The 13279-nt window shown below is 36.0% G+C and overlaps 1 protein-coding gene across 1 annotated transcript; it reads left to right on the plus strand.

The window, feature by feature from the left end:
• LOC131179432 (uncharacterized) lies at positions 1-2217 on the plus strand. The gene is made up of 5 exons (XM_058146278.1): positions 1-88; positions 189-284; positions 1040-1158; positions 1599-1656; positions 1841-2217. Exons 1-5 carry the CDS (start codon positions 1-3, stop codon positions 2215-2217), a joined length of 738 nt encoding a protein of 245 aa, XP_058002261.1.
• The last annotated feature ends 11062 nt before the right edge of the window (positions 2218-13279 follow it).

The raw sequence follows: 13279 nt of genomic DNA on the forward strand, positions 1-13279 counted from the left end.
ATGTTTAGCTCCTATCCAGTGATTCACGCCTACAATTTTGCCTTCATGGTTGTCTTTCTATGTCAACGTTGGTTTGGATGTTGCTCAGGTATGTTGGGCGAGTGTGCTGTCCTACTATTGCTCGGATGTCTTAAGAGTTGATGCTTGGTTGGGGACTGATTGAGCTCTATAATGCTCTTCATAAATAGGCCGAACCTTTTTGATGCTCAAGTTGGTTGTCTGTGAGGACTTTTTTACCATGTTTGATATTCTGACCAAGCTTTTGACTTTTGACTACCATGCTGGTTCTCTGACTGACACGCTGACTACTACTAAATTTTTAACTTCGTTTTGGCTAGTTTATATCATTAGTCCCCTCGAATCCTTCGAGTCATTAGGCTCGCATCTGCTCGGTTGCAATGCCCAAAGCGTCATTGCAACACATGGCTTGTGATTACTTTTTTTGGGGCTAGTTGAAATAGCACTTTGACGAATTGCGTTGCTTCAGTTTTTACCCATTTTGTGAAATGGTCAATGGTAACAATGACATACTGCCTAGACCTTGATGCTTTTGGAAATGGCCCAAGTATGTCAAGGCACCATTAGAAGAAGGGCTAAGACTGCCAATGGTGGTAAGCTTCTTTATTGGAAGGTGAGGGATGTTGCTGTGTTCTTGACATTTCCTGCATAATTGAACTAGGCCATTGGCATCTTGAATTGCACTTGGCCAAAAGCAACCTTGCCTGAATGCTTTCTTGGCGATCATTCTTGGTCCTTCATAGTTGTTGCATGATCCCTCGTGAATCTCAAGAAGGACGAGCAAGTAATCCTCTATGCTAATGCATTTGAGCCATGGTTGGAGAAAAGATCTTCCATATAACCAGTCGTTGATGAAGTTGTGCTTTGCTGATTTTTGAATAACTTTCTTTACTTCAAGTTGATCATCTAGTAGGGTGCCTTGCTCCAAATAGTTGAAGATTAGAGTCATCTATGTTTCTCTAAAATTGATGGGCAATGCTTATTCTTTGTTCACTGTCAGTGTACTGATCTCTTCAAACAGAATTAGATGAGTTGGGTATTGTTTATCTGTTGTTACCATTTTTGATAGGGAATTTGCTTCTTGAATCTCTTTTTGGTACTTGGAGATTGTTTACTTCTTTGTTGTTTGCTCAAATTTGCGTGAGTGAGCTTTGGATTCGGATCTCATACTTGCCCAAGTTCCCATATTTAACTTAATTTCTCTATAATTGGTTAACGACCAATTGTGAATCACAGAAGATATAAACTTTCTAAGCTCTTACCTCTCTGATGATTTGAAGTGCCATTAGAATAGCCTCATACTCAACCACATTGTTGGTTGCTCAGAATGTGAGCTTCGCTACATACTAGAGTTTTGCTTTGTACGACCCTTTGAGGGATATCTCGATTCTTGTACCCGATGAACTTATGGTCCCATCTGACCATACATTCCACTGCTCCTTTGTTGACATTTTTTTGACATTAGAGACCGGAGTGAATTTTGTTATGAAGTCAGCTAACATTTGGGCTTTGAGCTTCGTTCTTGGGACAGCGGATGTCGTATGATCTAAGGATCACTAACCATATTGCTAATTGTCCAGATGCTTCTGGTAGATGAAGAATTTTGTAGAGTTGGTAGTTTGTCGGAACTTCTATTGTGTAAGCTTCAAACTAAGGCTTGAACTTTGTTGCAATGGATAGGATAGCAAAGGCAAGCTTATTGAGAATTAGGTAATTCAGCTCTGAACCCTTTAACACTTGGTAAAATATATTGGTCTTTGTTCGCTTGTTTCTTCTTGAACAAAAATTGAGCTAATAGTTTCTTGTTTTACTAGTTTTCCAGACCCAACATTGAACACAATGCATTTGCAAACACTTCACCAAATATGCCCACAAGGGGGAAATGGGACTGTCACAACCAATCTTTATTTTACAACTCTTGAAGCATTTGATAATAACTATTTCTCTAATCTTTTATCCAACGAAGGCCTTCTCCAAAGTGATAAAAAACTCTTCCCAACTACTGGGGCTAATATTGTTGACATTGTTAACAATTTTAGTGCTAATCAGAGTGCTTTCTTTGAAAACTTTGTGGAATCCATGATCAACATGGGAAATCCTAGTGTTTTAACAAGAACTGATGGGGAGATCAGGTTGAATTGCATAGTAGTTAATGGCAATTCGACTACAGAGGATAGTCTTCTTATGAGCTCAATATGATTTAGTTACTGCTATATATAGATAATAAGCTTGTATGCAAATTAAGTGCATGTAACAAAAATGCTACTATCTATTCTTTATTGGTTTAATTTTATTTATTAGCATATATATATATATATATATTTTTTTTCCAATTTATTAAATTTTATTTCTCCTACATCATATTCACAATGTTTATTTTCCACATCACCTTCTATTAACTCAATTATATTTACTTTTTAATTGAAAATTTTATCTTTTTTTAATATCATTATACTTATTAAGAACTTTTTTTTAAGTAATTGTAAATAATAGTCTTTATAAATTATTTTAAATTTATTTTTAAATAAAATGTTCTCTGCATGAGTACTCTAATATAAATTCATAGCCCTAATCAATTAAAGAAAACTTAAAATTTTGTTAAATGAAAATTTTATGTTTAAAAATTTTCATTTGAATCCAAGGTTAATAAATTTAAATTAGTACTTAGAATGGCATAACTGAGTGATATAAACAAGTTAAAACTGAATCAAAACGTCAGTAAAACCAACGTATAACTAACATGACAGTCAAAAAGTCAAAAATTTGATCAGAATGTCAAACAAGGTAAAAAAGTCCTCATCGATAACTAGCCTGAGCATTAAAAAGGCTCGGCTTAGTTAGTACGAGCAACATAGAGCTCAGTTAGTCTCGAGCTAAGCATCAACTCTCAAGACATCTGAGTAGTAGTAGGATAACACACTTGCCTAACATATCCGAGCAACATCCAAACAAGCGTTGACATAAAAAGACAACCATGAAGGTAGAATTGTAGACATGAATAATGGCATAAGAGCTGAATATGTTGAGATTCATGCCAATAAATTCAAATGGCTCTTTAGTGCCTTCAATCTATAAATATTAAAGACAAAAACTCAAATCAAGTACACTTTCGATGCTACTAAAATTCTCCATTGAATTATACGTTCACTACTTCTCAAATCAATCTCTGACTTAAGGGTCGGAGTGGCTCTCCGTTAGACTACTGACCTCATATTTTCTTTGTGTTATAGGCTAATATGACACTAGAACTAGTCAATGAAACTCACAGCAACGTCATGGAGTTGAACGTCATGGAGTTGAACGTCATGGAGTTGAATTCAGATGAAAAAAAAGGAATTACTTCCTCATTAGTGCCCATTATAACAATTGAATTCTAATCAACAAATTATGTGAGTAATTAATTCGAAATAATCTTTAAAATATTCTTTAAATAAGAAAAAGGATTTTGAAAAAAGCATGATAATATCTCTTAAAGAAAAAAAATTGAATAAATCTCTAAATAAATTCTATTTTGAAAATCTCTACATAAAAAAAATATTTCAACAATTGATCATAAAACAGTATAAAAAATTATTAATTCAATCAACTCAGTTATGATTTTCATTTAATAAATAAATGATTAATCGAATGGAATCAAATAAAAATATTTACAATTTTATAATTTGTTATATATGAGTATCTTTTTTAAATAATTTTTTTTAAGAAATTTCAATTATTCAAGTTTTTTTTGCTTCCTATTTGTTTCAAAGTAAAGATAATTAATTTGATGAGATTAATTAATAGGAAAAAAAGTCAAATTCGCCCTTGAACTTTGAGACCAGGGTTAAATTTGCCTAAATTGAAGTTTCCATCCATATTAGCCCATATCTTCAATTTTAAGGCCAAATTAATCCTCTACTATCAAAATTTTAGCGTGTGAAATAAACGTAAAGTAGCAGTAATTAAAAAATTAGAAAAAATGTCAAACTCACCTTTAAAATTTTAGGCGAGCATCAAATTTATCCAAATTTAAATTTCAATGCATATCAGCCCGTAACTTTCATTTTAAGGCCAAATTAGTTTTCTCTTGTTAGATTTCCAGCATGTGAAATACAGGTGCACCCAGAATAATTAAAAAGAAAAACTAATTGTGTAAAATTAAAAACAATAATAATATGGTAAAATTTCTTTGCATCAAATATGAAAAATTTTCATGTTAGAAAAATTAATAATATAGAAAATGCCTACAAATAATTTTTCCAAAATTTTTTAGTAATTAGCTATTTTTTCATGTCATTTGAAGAAAAAAGAATAAAATATTATTTTTAAGAAGATCCCTTTGAAACTCAATTTTAGTCCTACATTAAACATAAAAAAATATTTCGTTAGTAAAATTAAGAATATTGTAAAAAGCCCAAAAATAATTTTTTCGTGCAAAAATAATTTATAAATAATTTTTTAATGCAAAAAAAAGATAAAAAAAAATAAAAAAATAATATTATATTAAAAAGGTGCTAGGCCTTAATTAGCCTTTAATTGAAAGTGTTGAACTGATTTGGTTCAAAAGGTGACTTTGAGCAAATTTAACCTTCACCTCAAAATTTAGGGACGAATTTGACTTTTTTCCTTAATTAATTATACTAATCTTAGAAAAATAAAAAGAAAATGCTTGCAAAAAAAGAAAGTCAAATATGAAGACTTATTCCAAATTTACTTATAATGCTCAATCTATATAATGGATTAAATCCATATTCACAATTAATTTAAAAATAATAATTAAAAAAAGGCTATTAATTAATGTACACATGCATCGTGTCCCACTTTCCCATATCCTGCTTCTGCACCTCTATATAATAGAAGTTTAAGGTCCAATATGTTACTTTTAATTAAGAGAGAGAAGACGGAAAGAGGGAAACGAATGCAAGAAGCACATGGCTAAGATTAGTCAAAATATTGATTGGAGGATGGTTTGCAAATTGGCAGCTAAATCCAACATTTTATTACTAATCTTACCCATGTGCTTCTTGCATTATATGTGAAGTCATTAAGCAGGCCTTGAATTCTCCTACATCATATTCACAATGTTTAATTTCCACATCACCTTCTATTAAATCAATTATATTTATTTTTTAATTAAAATTTGGATTTTTTAATATCATTTTATTTATTAAGAACTTTTTTAAAGTGAATTTTAAATAATACTATTTTTATAAATTATTTTAAATTTATTTTTAAAAAAAATGTTGGCCACATGAGTACGTTAATATAAATTCATAACTTTAATCAATTAAAGAAAACTTATTGATATTGTCATGAGTCTCTTTGACTAGTCTTGGTGTCATGTCTACTTGTAACATAAGAAAAATGTGAGGTTGGTGGCCTAATGACCAACTACTCCGATACTTAAGTTAGAGATTGTTTTAAGAGCTTATGAAAGTGGAATTTGATAGAGAGTTTTAGCAGTATAGATAGTGTACATGATTTGAGTATTTGTCATTGAAATTTATAAACTTAAGGTTGTAGAGAGTCGTTTGAATTTATTGGCATGAATCTAGGCATGTTCGCTCCTATCCTGTGATTCACGTCTGTAATTTCAGCTTCATGGTTATCTTTCTATGTCAACGCTTGTTTGGATATTTCTTGGATATGTTGGGCGAATGTGTTGCCCTTTTATTGCTTAGATGTTTTGAGAGTTGATGCTTGGTTCAGGACTGACTGAGCTCTATGACTCTCGTCCTAAGTAGATCGAGCCTTTTTGATGCTTAGGTTGGTTGTCTATTGGTTTTGGGTAGTTTATATCATTACTCTCCCCCCCACCCCCCCACCCCCCGACGGAATCCTTCGAATCATTACATTTGCATCTGGTCGATTGTGGTGCCCGAGTTTCATTGTAACACGTGGCTTATGATTAATTTTTTCGATTCTCAATGAAACAATTCGATGAAGAACTGTGTTGCTTTGGCTTTGGCATATTTTGTGAAGTGGTTGATGGTGACAATGACATACTTCCTAGACCCTGATGCTTTTGGAAATGGCCCAAGTATATCAATACCCCACTAGAAGAAGGGCAAAGGACTGTTAATGGCGGTAAGCTTTTCTTTTAGAAGGCAACGAATGTAGCTGTGTTCCTAACATTTCCTACATTTTTGAACTAGGTTTTTGGCATCTTGAGCCGTGCTTAGCCAAAAGTAACCTTGCCTGAATGCTTTTTTGGCGATTGTTCTTGCTCCTTCATGGTTGCCACACAATCCCTCATGAATCTTGAGAAGGACGACCAAGCCATCCTCTTTGCGAATGCATTTGAGCCATGGTTGGAGAAAAGAGCTTTTGTATAACCAACAATTGATGATGCTGTACTTTGCTAATTTTTGAATCACTTTTTTTACTTCAAATTGATCATCTAGTAAGGTACCTTGCTTCAAATAGCTGAAGCTTGGGGTCATCCATATTTCTCCAAAGTTGATGGGAAATGCTTCTTTTTCATCCACTATCTATGTATTGATCTCTTTAAACAGAATTAGATGAGTTAGGTGTTGTTCACCTGCTGCTACCATTTTTGCTAGGGAATCTACTTCTTAGTTCTCTTCTCTTGGTACTTGGAGAATGTTTATTTCTCTACTGTTTGCTCGAATTTGAGTGAGCAAGCTTTATATCTGAATCTCATAATTGCCCAAGTACCGGTCTGTAACGCCCTCACTTTAGGTAGTCCGTACATTCTACTGTTCCAATGACTAATGTCTATTCGGACAGTCAGAATCTCTGGAACTACACTCAAACTTGAGTGAGAAAATATAAATTGACTAAATACAGACTGAGTAAAAATTAAAGAAAAATAAAAGAAGTGAAGTACAACTCAGTTAAATGAGCCGAGGTTCTGGCGATTGGTGACTTAATGGGAAGCGACTGTAAAGACAGTTGCTGACCATAGACCCATAGAGAAACCCTGTGGAATAATTTTTAGGACTCCATGGAAGGATTATTGAGGTTTCGATGGCAATAAATTGCTAATAAAACACAAAGAAAATTAAATCAATCGGTACAAATAATTTTAGCTCGGTAAGCAAAACGAAGGGTATTTTGATCTTTCACCTTCAGAGATAATTTTTGACCAACTTGTCCATTTAAGTAAGTAAATTATATGAAATAAAATGTGAATAAATATTGATGGAAATTTAATTAAAAATGAGGAGAAAAGAAGGAAAAAGAAAATGAAATTAAAACTCAAATAATGACATAAGCATAAGGTCATGGTGACCTAATTAAGAATTTAATTTAATTAAATTGTGGATAAATACATAAAAATAAGACAAAGTCACAAAAAGCCAAAAGAGAAGTCTTCTTCTTCTTCTCCCATCATCTTGGCCGAATTTCTTTCCCTTTTCCTCTCCTCCATTTTTATTGAATTTAAGCTGAAATTTCCTTAGATTTTTACCACAAAACCTATAGTTCCCAACATTAAAAATTGTCTTAAGACCTTGCTAAAGTGTCTAATAGCAAAAAGAAGAGGAGAATTGGAGGTTTATCAAGTTGAGAATTCCATCAAATAAGGTTACTACACTAAATAAGTTCTTTTCCTTTTTTAATCTTTGTAAGCATGCTAAATCAACTAAAAATTACATGAATCAAAAGAAAACCATGAGTAAATAGAACCTCTAAATTTTGGCATCCATGAGAAAGCTTGAGAATTGTTGGTTTTTGATGAAATTAAATTGTTTATTTATGTTATTGATGAGTATAGATGATGGATAAAGTGATTAGTGTGAGTTTGGTATGTATATGCTATGGTTCGGGAGGAGCCAGATCCAGCATATGTTAGCAGAGGTATATTTTCTCTTAAATACTTTATTTACATTTATTAATAAAATTATAAATATTGTACTTAAATTTATATGAATGAAATAAAGTATTTTATTTACTTGAAATGATTATGAGTATTATGATGACATGACATGGTTTATAGAAAATATGAAATGAATATGGACTATTTAATAGGTAAATAAGGAAACTCGCCATGCACTAATAAAACAGAGGAGACTCTATCTGGGTCTCTATAAAAATAAGATGTGACAAAAAAAAATCTACATGTAATGTCGCAAGGGTTTTTGCGGTCGCCTGGACGAGCACTCACTGAAGTGGGAAAAGTGAGGAGTCGCCACTTTAATTTTGAGGGAAATTAAAGAAAACCATTTGTAATAAAATTTAAAAAAGGAAACCACTTCGAAAATAGATATTCTAAGTTCGTGGTCCGTATATGGGTGAGAAAGGTGTTAGGCACCCCACCTCATCCCTTAATGAGGGTAAGCAGATTTAATATTATGCTCTTTATAGATTAAAATTGATAATTAGGGGGTCGGGATGACAATGTTAATCCTTTGTATGGATAAAAGGAATGTTTGATATTTCACTATTCAGGGCTGCCCAAGAACATGAGTGCATGAGATGACCCTTAGTGAGTAGGTGTTGTGTAGAGTTATTTTGTGTATTGTGTTATTTTAATTTGGGTTTTTGTTAAGAGAGCTCAGGTGAGAAGCTTCTCCCGATCTCTAGATATGTTTTATTAAGAGTTTTAAGTGGGAGATTCCGGATAAGAACTCTCCTCCGATCTCCACATATTTTATTAAGGTTTTAGCTGAGAATCGGGTCAGAACTCTCCTCTGCTCTCTTAAAGTATTCAGTCTAAAGTATTTTAAGTGGAAGATCTTGGATAAGAACTCTCCTCCGATCTCTGTGTTTTTTTTTTTAATTTTGAATGAGAATTAGGTAAAAACTCTCCCCTGATCTCTTAAAGTATTTGGTTTAAAGTTTTTTTTTTTTTTTAAGTGGAGGATCTCGGATAAGAACTCTCCTCCGATTTCCGTGTTTTATTTAAATTTTGAATGAGAATCAGGTAAGAACTCTCCCCTGATCTCTTAGAGTATTTGATTTAAAGTTTTTTTTTAATGGAGAATCTCGGATAAGAACTCTCTTCCGATCTCCGTGTTTTATTTAAATTTTGAATGAGAATCAGGTAAGAACTCTCCCCCGATCTCTTAAAGTATTTGTTAGGATCGCATATCATAAGGACCTTGAACTAAGGATTCTAGCGCCTGAAGGCGCCAAAAACCCGCGCAAAGCTTCTCTTAACCCACTGATGCCTTATAACTAGAGGGTGGATATAAGACCGAACTTCTCGTCGATCTCCTATGTGATCGCCTTATCAGAGCTCTTTGACTGGCGATATCCGATCTCTTTTAGTTGCTAGTTAGGGACCCGATCTCATCTCGATTCCTGCTCTATTATGTTATCTTTTGGGCTTGTTTCGTAGCCTGACCTCATAACTTATTCCTCTGATCTACTATTCGGCCTTTTGTTATTTTTATTTATTCGAAAACTTTCACGTTAAGATACTTCTACCAATATTTTAAGTTACCTACAATTTGCCCACAACCAAAACACCTATTTTCGAAGGAAATGAAAACTAAGAAGAAATAAATAAAGCTTATGAATGAATAGAAGAAATAGACTCAGGAAATAACTATCGGCCTGAATAATCTACGTTGGGATTTTAGTGCGGCTGAACATAATAGAATTTTCAGGAACAAGAACAGATAAAATAAAACACGAGCATTCGGCAAAATGATAGTCTAGACACTTACCTGTGGGAGGTTGAGGCTATTGAATTAACTCTGGAACCACAAATATTTTAGAGTTGAAAGCTGATGGTCGAAGGACTAATGCTTACTTCGAAGTAACGAGAACTAGGTTGGAATGCAGTTGAGTCGAAGCGACGGTAACTGGGTTGGAATGAAGTCAAGCTTGGAGAATTGTATGCTGATGTTAGGGCGATGAGTACGAAACTGAACAAAAAAATGGTTTCGCAGAGTAATGAACCGACACTGAAAATGAAGAATTTCAGGGTCCAGAACTCCTTCAATGGAGATACTTAAGAAAACTGGTTTCTGAAGTTTCTCGATTCTATGAAAGCTTAGAATGGCAAAGTAGCAAGACTAAATCAAATTTCAGAGCCTTTCCACTATAATCACTACCACCTTTTTTGTCCGTCCCTTCTACAGTATTGCATGCAAGTATTTATAGGGAACGGGTGCTCCTTATGAAGGGTTAGGATCTCATCAGGGGAGACGGAGGGTTTAGATTCAAAAGGACATAATCCGACGTCTGGGAATTAAAGAGAATCAAAATGGAGGGTTGAGATTTCATTCAGAACATCCATCCTTTCTTCTCTTAATCCAACGGCTCAGGGTCTTGCCTTACAAGATGGATCCGAGGGCTGGGAATGAAAAGCGCCGATCCTATCGTCTACTTTTTGATCCAAGGGCTCCGGGTCCGTCCTTACAAGTATGATCAACGGTGGAGATCGAGGTGTATAGGACTGCCATAACTGTTTTGGCATCTGTCAACTAGGTGGGCATTTCTGCAAATGAGGCGTGCGGTGAAGATTTGATTATGGCTGTAACACTTTAACTAACTCGGCTCTGATTATGAAGAGAGTTATTTGAAAGCTATTAAACCTCTCCGTGCTTTCCGATCTCTATTCCTTCCAACCTCTCTATTATGACCTTTTTCTTTTCCGATCTCTTCATATCGGGCCCCCCATCGCTTCCCGATCTCTCCCATTCTAGATTTTTCCTTTTTATCTAACGTGCCTTAGTCAAAGCAATTAATTCTTCAGTTACTGATGCATCCGCTTCGGTTTCTGCATACAATAAATGCTCGGGCCCTATATATACCAATGAGAAATCCCCTTCACGTTTCACTTCATCTCCTTCAGCTTCTCCATTTCTCTAATTCTAGTATCTCCGGTAATAATCCTGATTATGATGACTGCTTTTGATCTTTTTTCGACTGTTTTCTTCGCCCTTCACCTGAAAATTTATGATCCCGGCGATCGGAGAACCATGAGGACAACATTTAATGACAATGAGAGAACTAGACTAATTTACCGATCAAGATCAAAAGTGATGAACGTGCTGATTTCAAATCGGTCTACTGATGTAATGGGTGGACCAATTTCTGGCAAGAGAACTGCTAATTTCAATCTTAATGTCAGTGACTGCCTCTTGCAGTTCATTTGGCCCCTTACCACATCGGGCGTCTCGACTGCAGCTCAATTCTGGTCGATGACATCGACGATGACTCCGCTCACTATCATGAGAGTCGTAGTCACCCTATCTGAGCTGCACATCTATCCAATACTTGTGGCTGGCTTTCTGATCAAACACATCTTTTTGATTCAACCACAAGACTAGGCTTTGACATAGGCCATTATTATGTAAGAAGTAGTGCTGATCTTTAAAGATCGCCCAAATGATGTAACCCGATATTTGAAGATTTCCCCAATGATGTAATCCGATTTCTTGAGATCCCCCAGATGATGTAATCCGATCTTTTGGAAATGAACTGATATTTTATTTGAAGATTTTTATTTTATTATTGCGTTAGTTACTTTTCCGATCTCTGATATGCATATCTGATCTGATCCCTAAACGAATCGCCATTAGCCGATCCATGATTTAGGAAGTTTGTCCAATTTGAAGACCTCGGTTAACCGATCTTATTTATTCGATTTTTTTTATTCTGTTTCTAGAATCTTCTTGCAATGTGTTGAGAAAGCGGCTGGTTCCACTAACCAATGCGTCGCTTGGGACTTTGCGAGCATTTAATGCTCAAACGGGTATAAATAGGGGCGAGGTGAGTCAGTCATTTCCTTATGTCATTTTCAGAACCTCTCTTAGCAATCCCAGAGTTTTCTGTCGTTTTCTCAAGTTTTTCGGCGCCGATCACATTCCGGTAAGGGTTTTGATTCTCTTCTTGGTTAATTTCTTTTGTTTTCCTTGAAAATGAGCAGCGCCGAGGGTCAGAGTTGCTAGCCCGCCTTCTGTTCAAATCTTATGGACATCGGATGAAGTTGAGGTAATTAAGCCAAGTGGTCGACCTGAACCTTCTGCAACCTCTGTCCTAGCCCGTGGTCAGGTGGCTTAATCCAAACAGGCCTCTACTTTGGGGTAGAAAATCTCTCCCTGGATAAATTGCCATCGGTCCTTAAAGAAACTGACCTGCAGTCCATTAGTCAAGAGTATAACCTCCGAACCGACTCTTTTGAGCTTATACGATGCCATAACGATCTCCGAGCCAATCACTTGTTTGAAGAAAATGATGCGATCATGGTGTATGAAGAGCAATTAAAGGCCGGACTTCGGTTTCCCTTGGACGATTTCTTTAAGGCCGTTCCGAAGCTTCATCATGTAAGTGTAGCCCAAGTGCACCCTAATTCATGGCGGATCCTGGTGGCTTTCAGAGGGTTATGCCGAGCCAAAAAGCTTGAGCCTACAGTGAAGGTTTTTGTTGAGTTGCATAGGCTTACTCGCTGGAAGGATGATGAGTACTGGTTCTTCCAAGCCAAGCCGCACTATGGGCTTTTTATGGACCTCCCCTCTTCATTGAAGAACTGAAAGAACCGGTTCTTTATATTGAGGAGCAAGATTCCGAACGGTTTTAAGGGTTTTCCACACAGTTGGCAGTACCTGGTCCCCTCGGCTCCAAAAAAGATTACTTTGAATAGAGACGATGAGGCCATGGTAAAGGAATTAAAGGAGCAGGCGGCCACCTATAAGTATTCTTGCCCATATGCCGTAATGGTCGAGCTGAGATGGTGGCTAATGCAGATGATCGTCAATGAGGACTATGAACTACAGCTCTCTGACCTTGGACCAAGGATCGGTATAACCTAAATCTTTAGCCTCCTGACTTAGGTGATCTCACTAATTTTTTTTTCGTGCAGGAATGGTCGAAGGCAAAGGCGCAAAGGAGAGCCATAAGCGAAAAAGAGAGGTCTCTAAGAAGGTATGAGAAATGAAGACCGCCGCGGCATCTCAGACACCAAGGCAAGATTCGGGAGAAGTGTCGGGCTCTTCGTCCCATCCTTCGGAACAACTGCTCCCAGAGGTGGAGATCGCTCCTTCCCCTCCTCGACAGGAAGAATCGCCACCTCCGCCTATTCCCTCAAGTGCTGAGGGAGGATTTTCTCAACCTGCTGTAAGAACCCTTTCCCGTGGTGCCCAGGTCCTCATTCATTCTCTAGAGAAGAACCGATTAATTCGGGGAAATTCGGGCTTGGCCAAAGTTTTGGGTGCCACCATATGCCTCCAGGATGACCGAAACAGCCTGACCCTGGATAGCCTTGATAATCTCTTGGCTCAGAAAATGAGCTTGAGCATAGAGAGCCTGGTGAACCAACACATAATCAGGGAAAAGGCTCATCTCCTGAGGTAGGAAATTCTGAAGG

This window comes from Hevea brasiliensis, chromosome 4 (genome assembly GCF_030052815.1).
Source record: "Hevea brasiliensis isolate MT/VB/25A 57/8 chromosome 4, ASM3005281v1, whole genome shotgun sequence".
Taxonomy (NCBI): domain Eukaryota; kingdom Viridiplantae; phylum Streptophyta; class Magnoliopsida; order Malpighiales; family Euphorbiaceae; genus Hevea; species Hevea brasiliensis.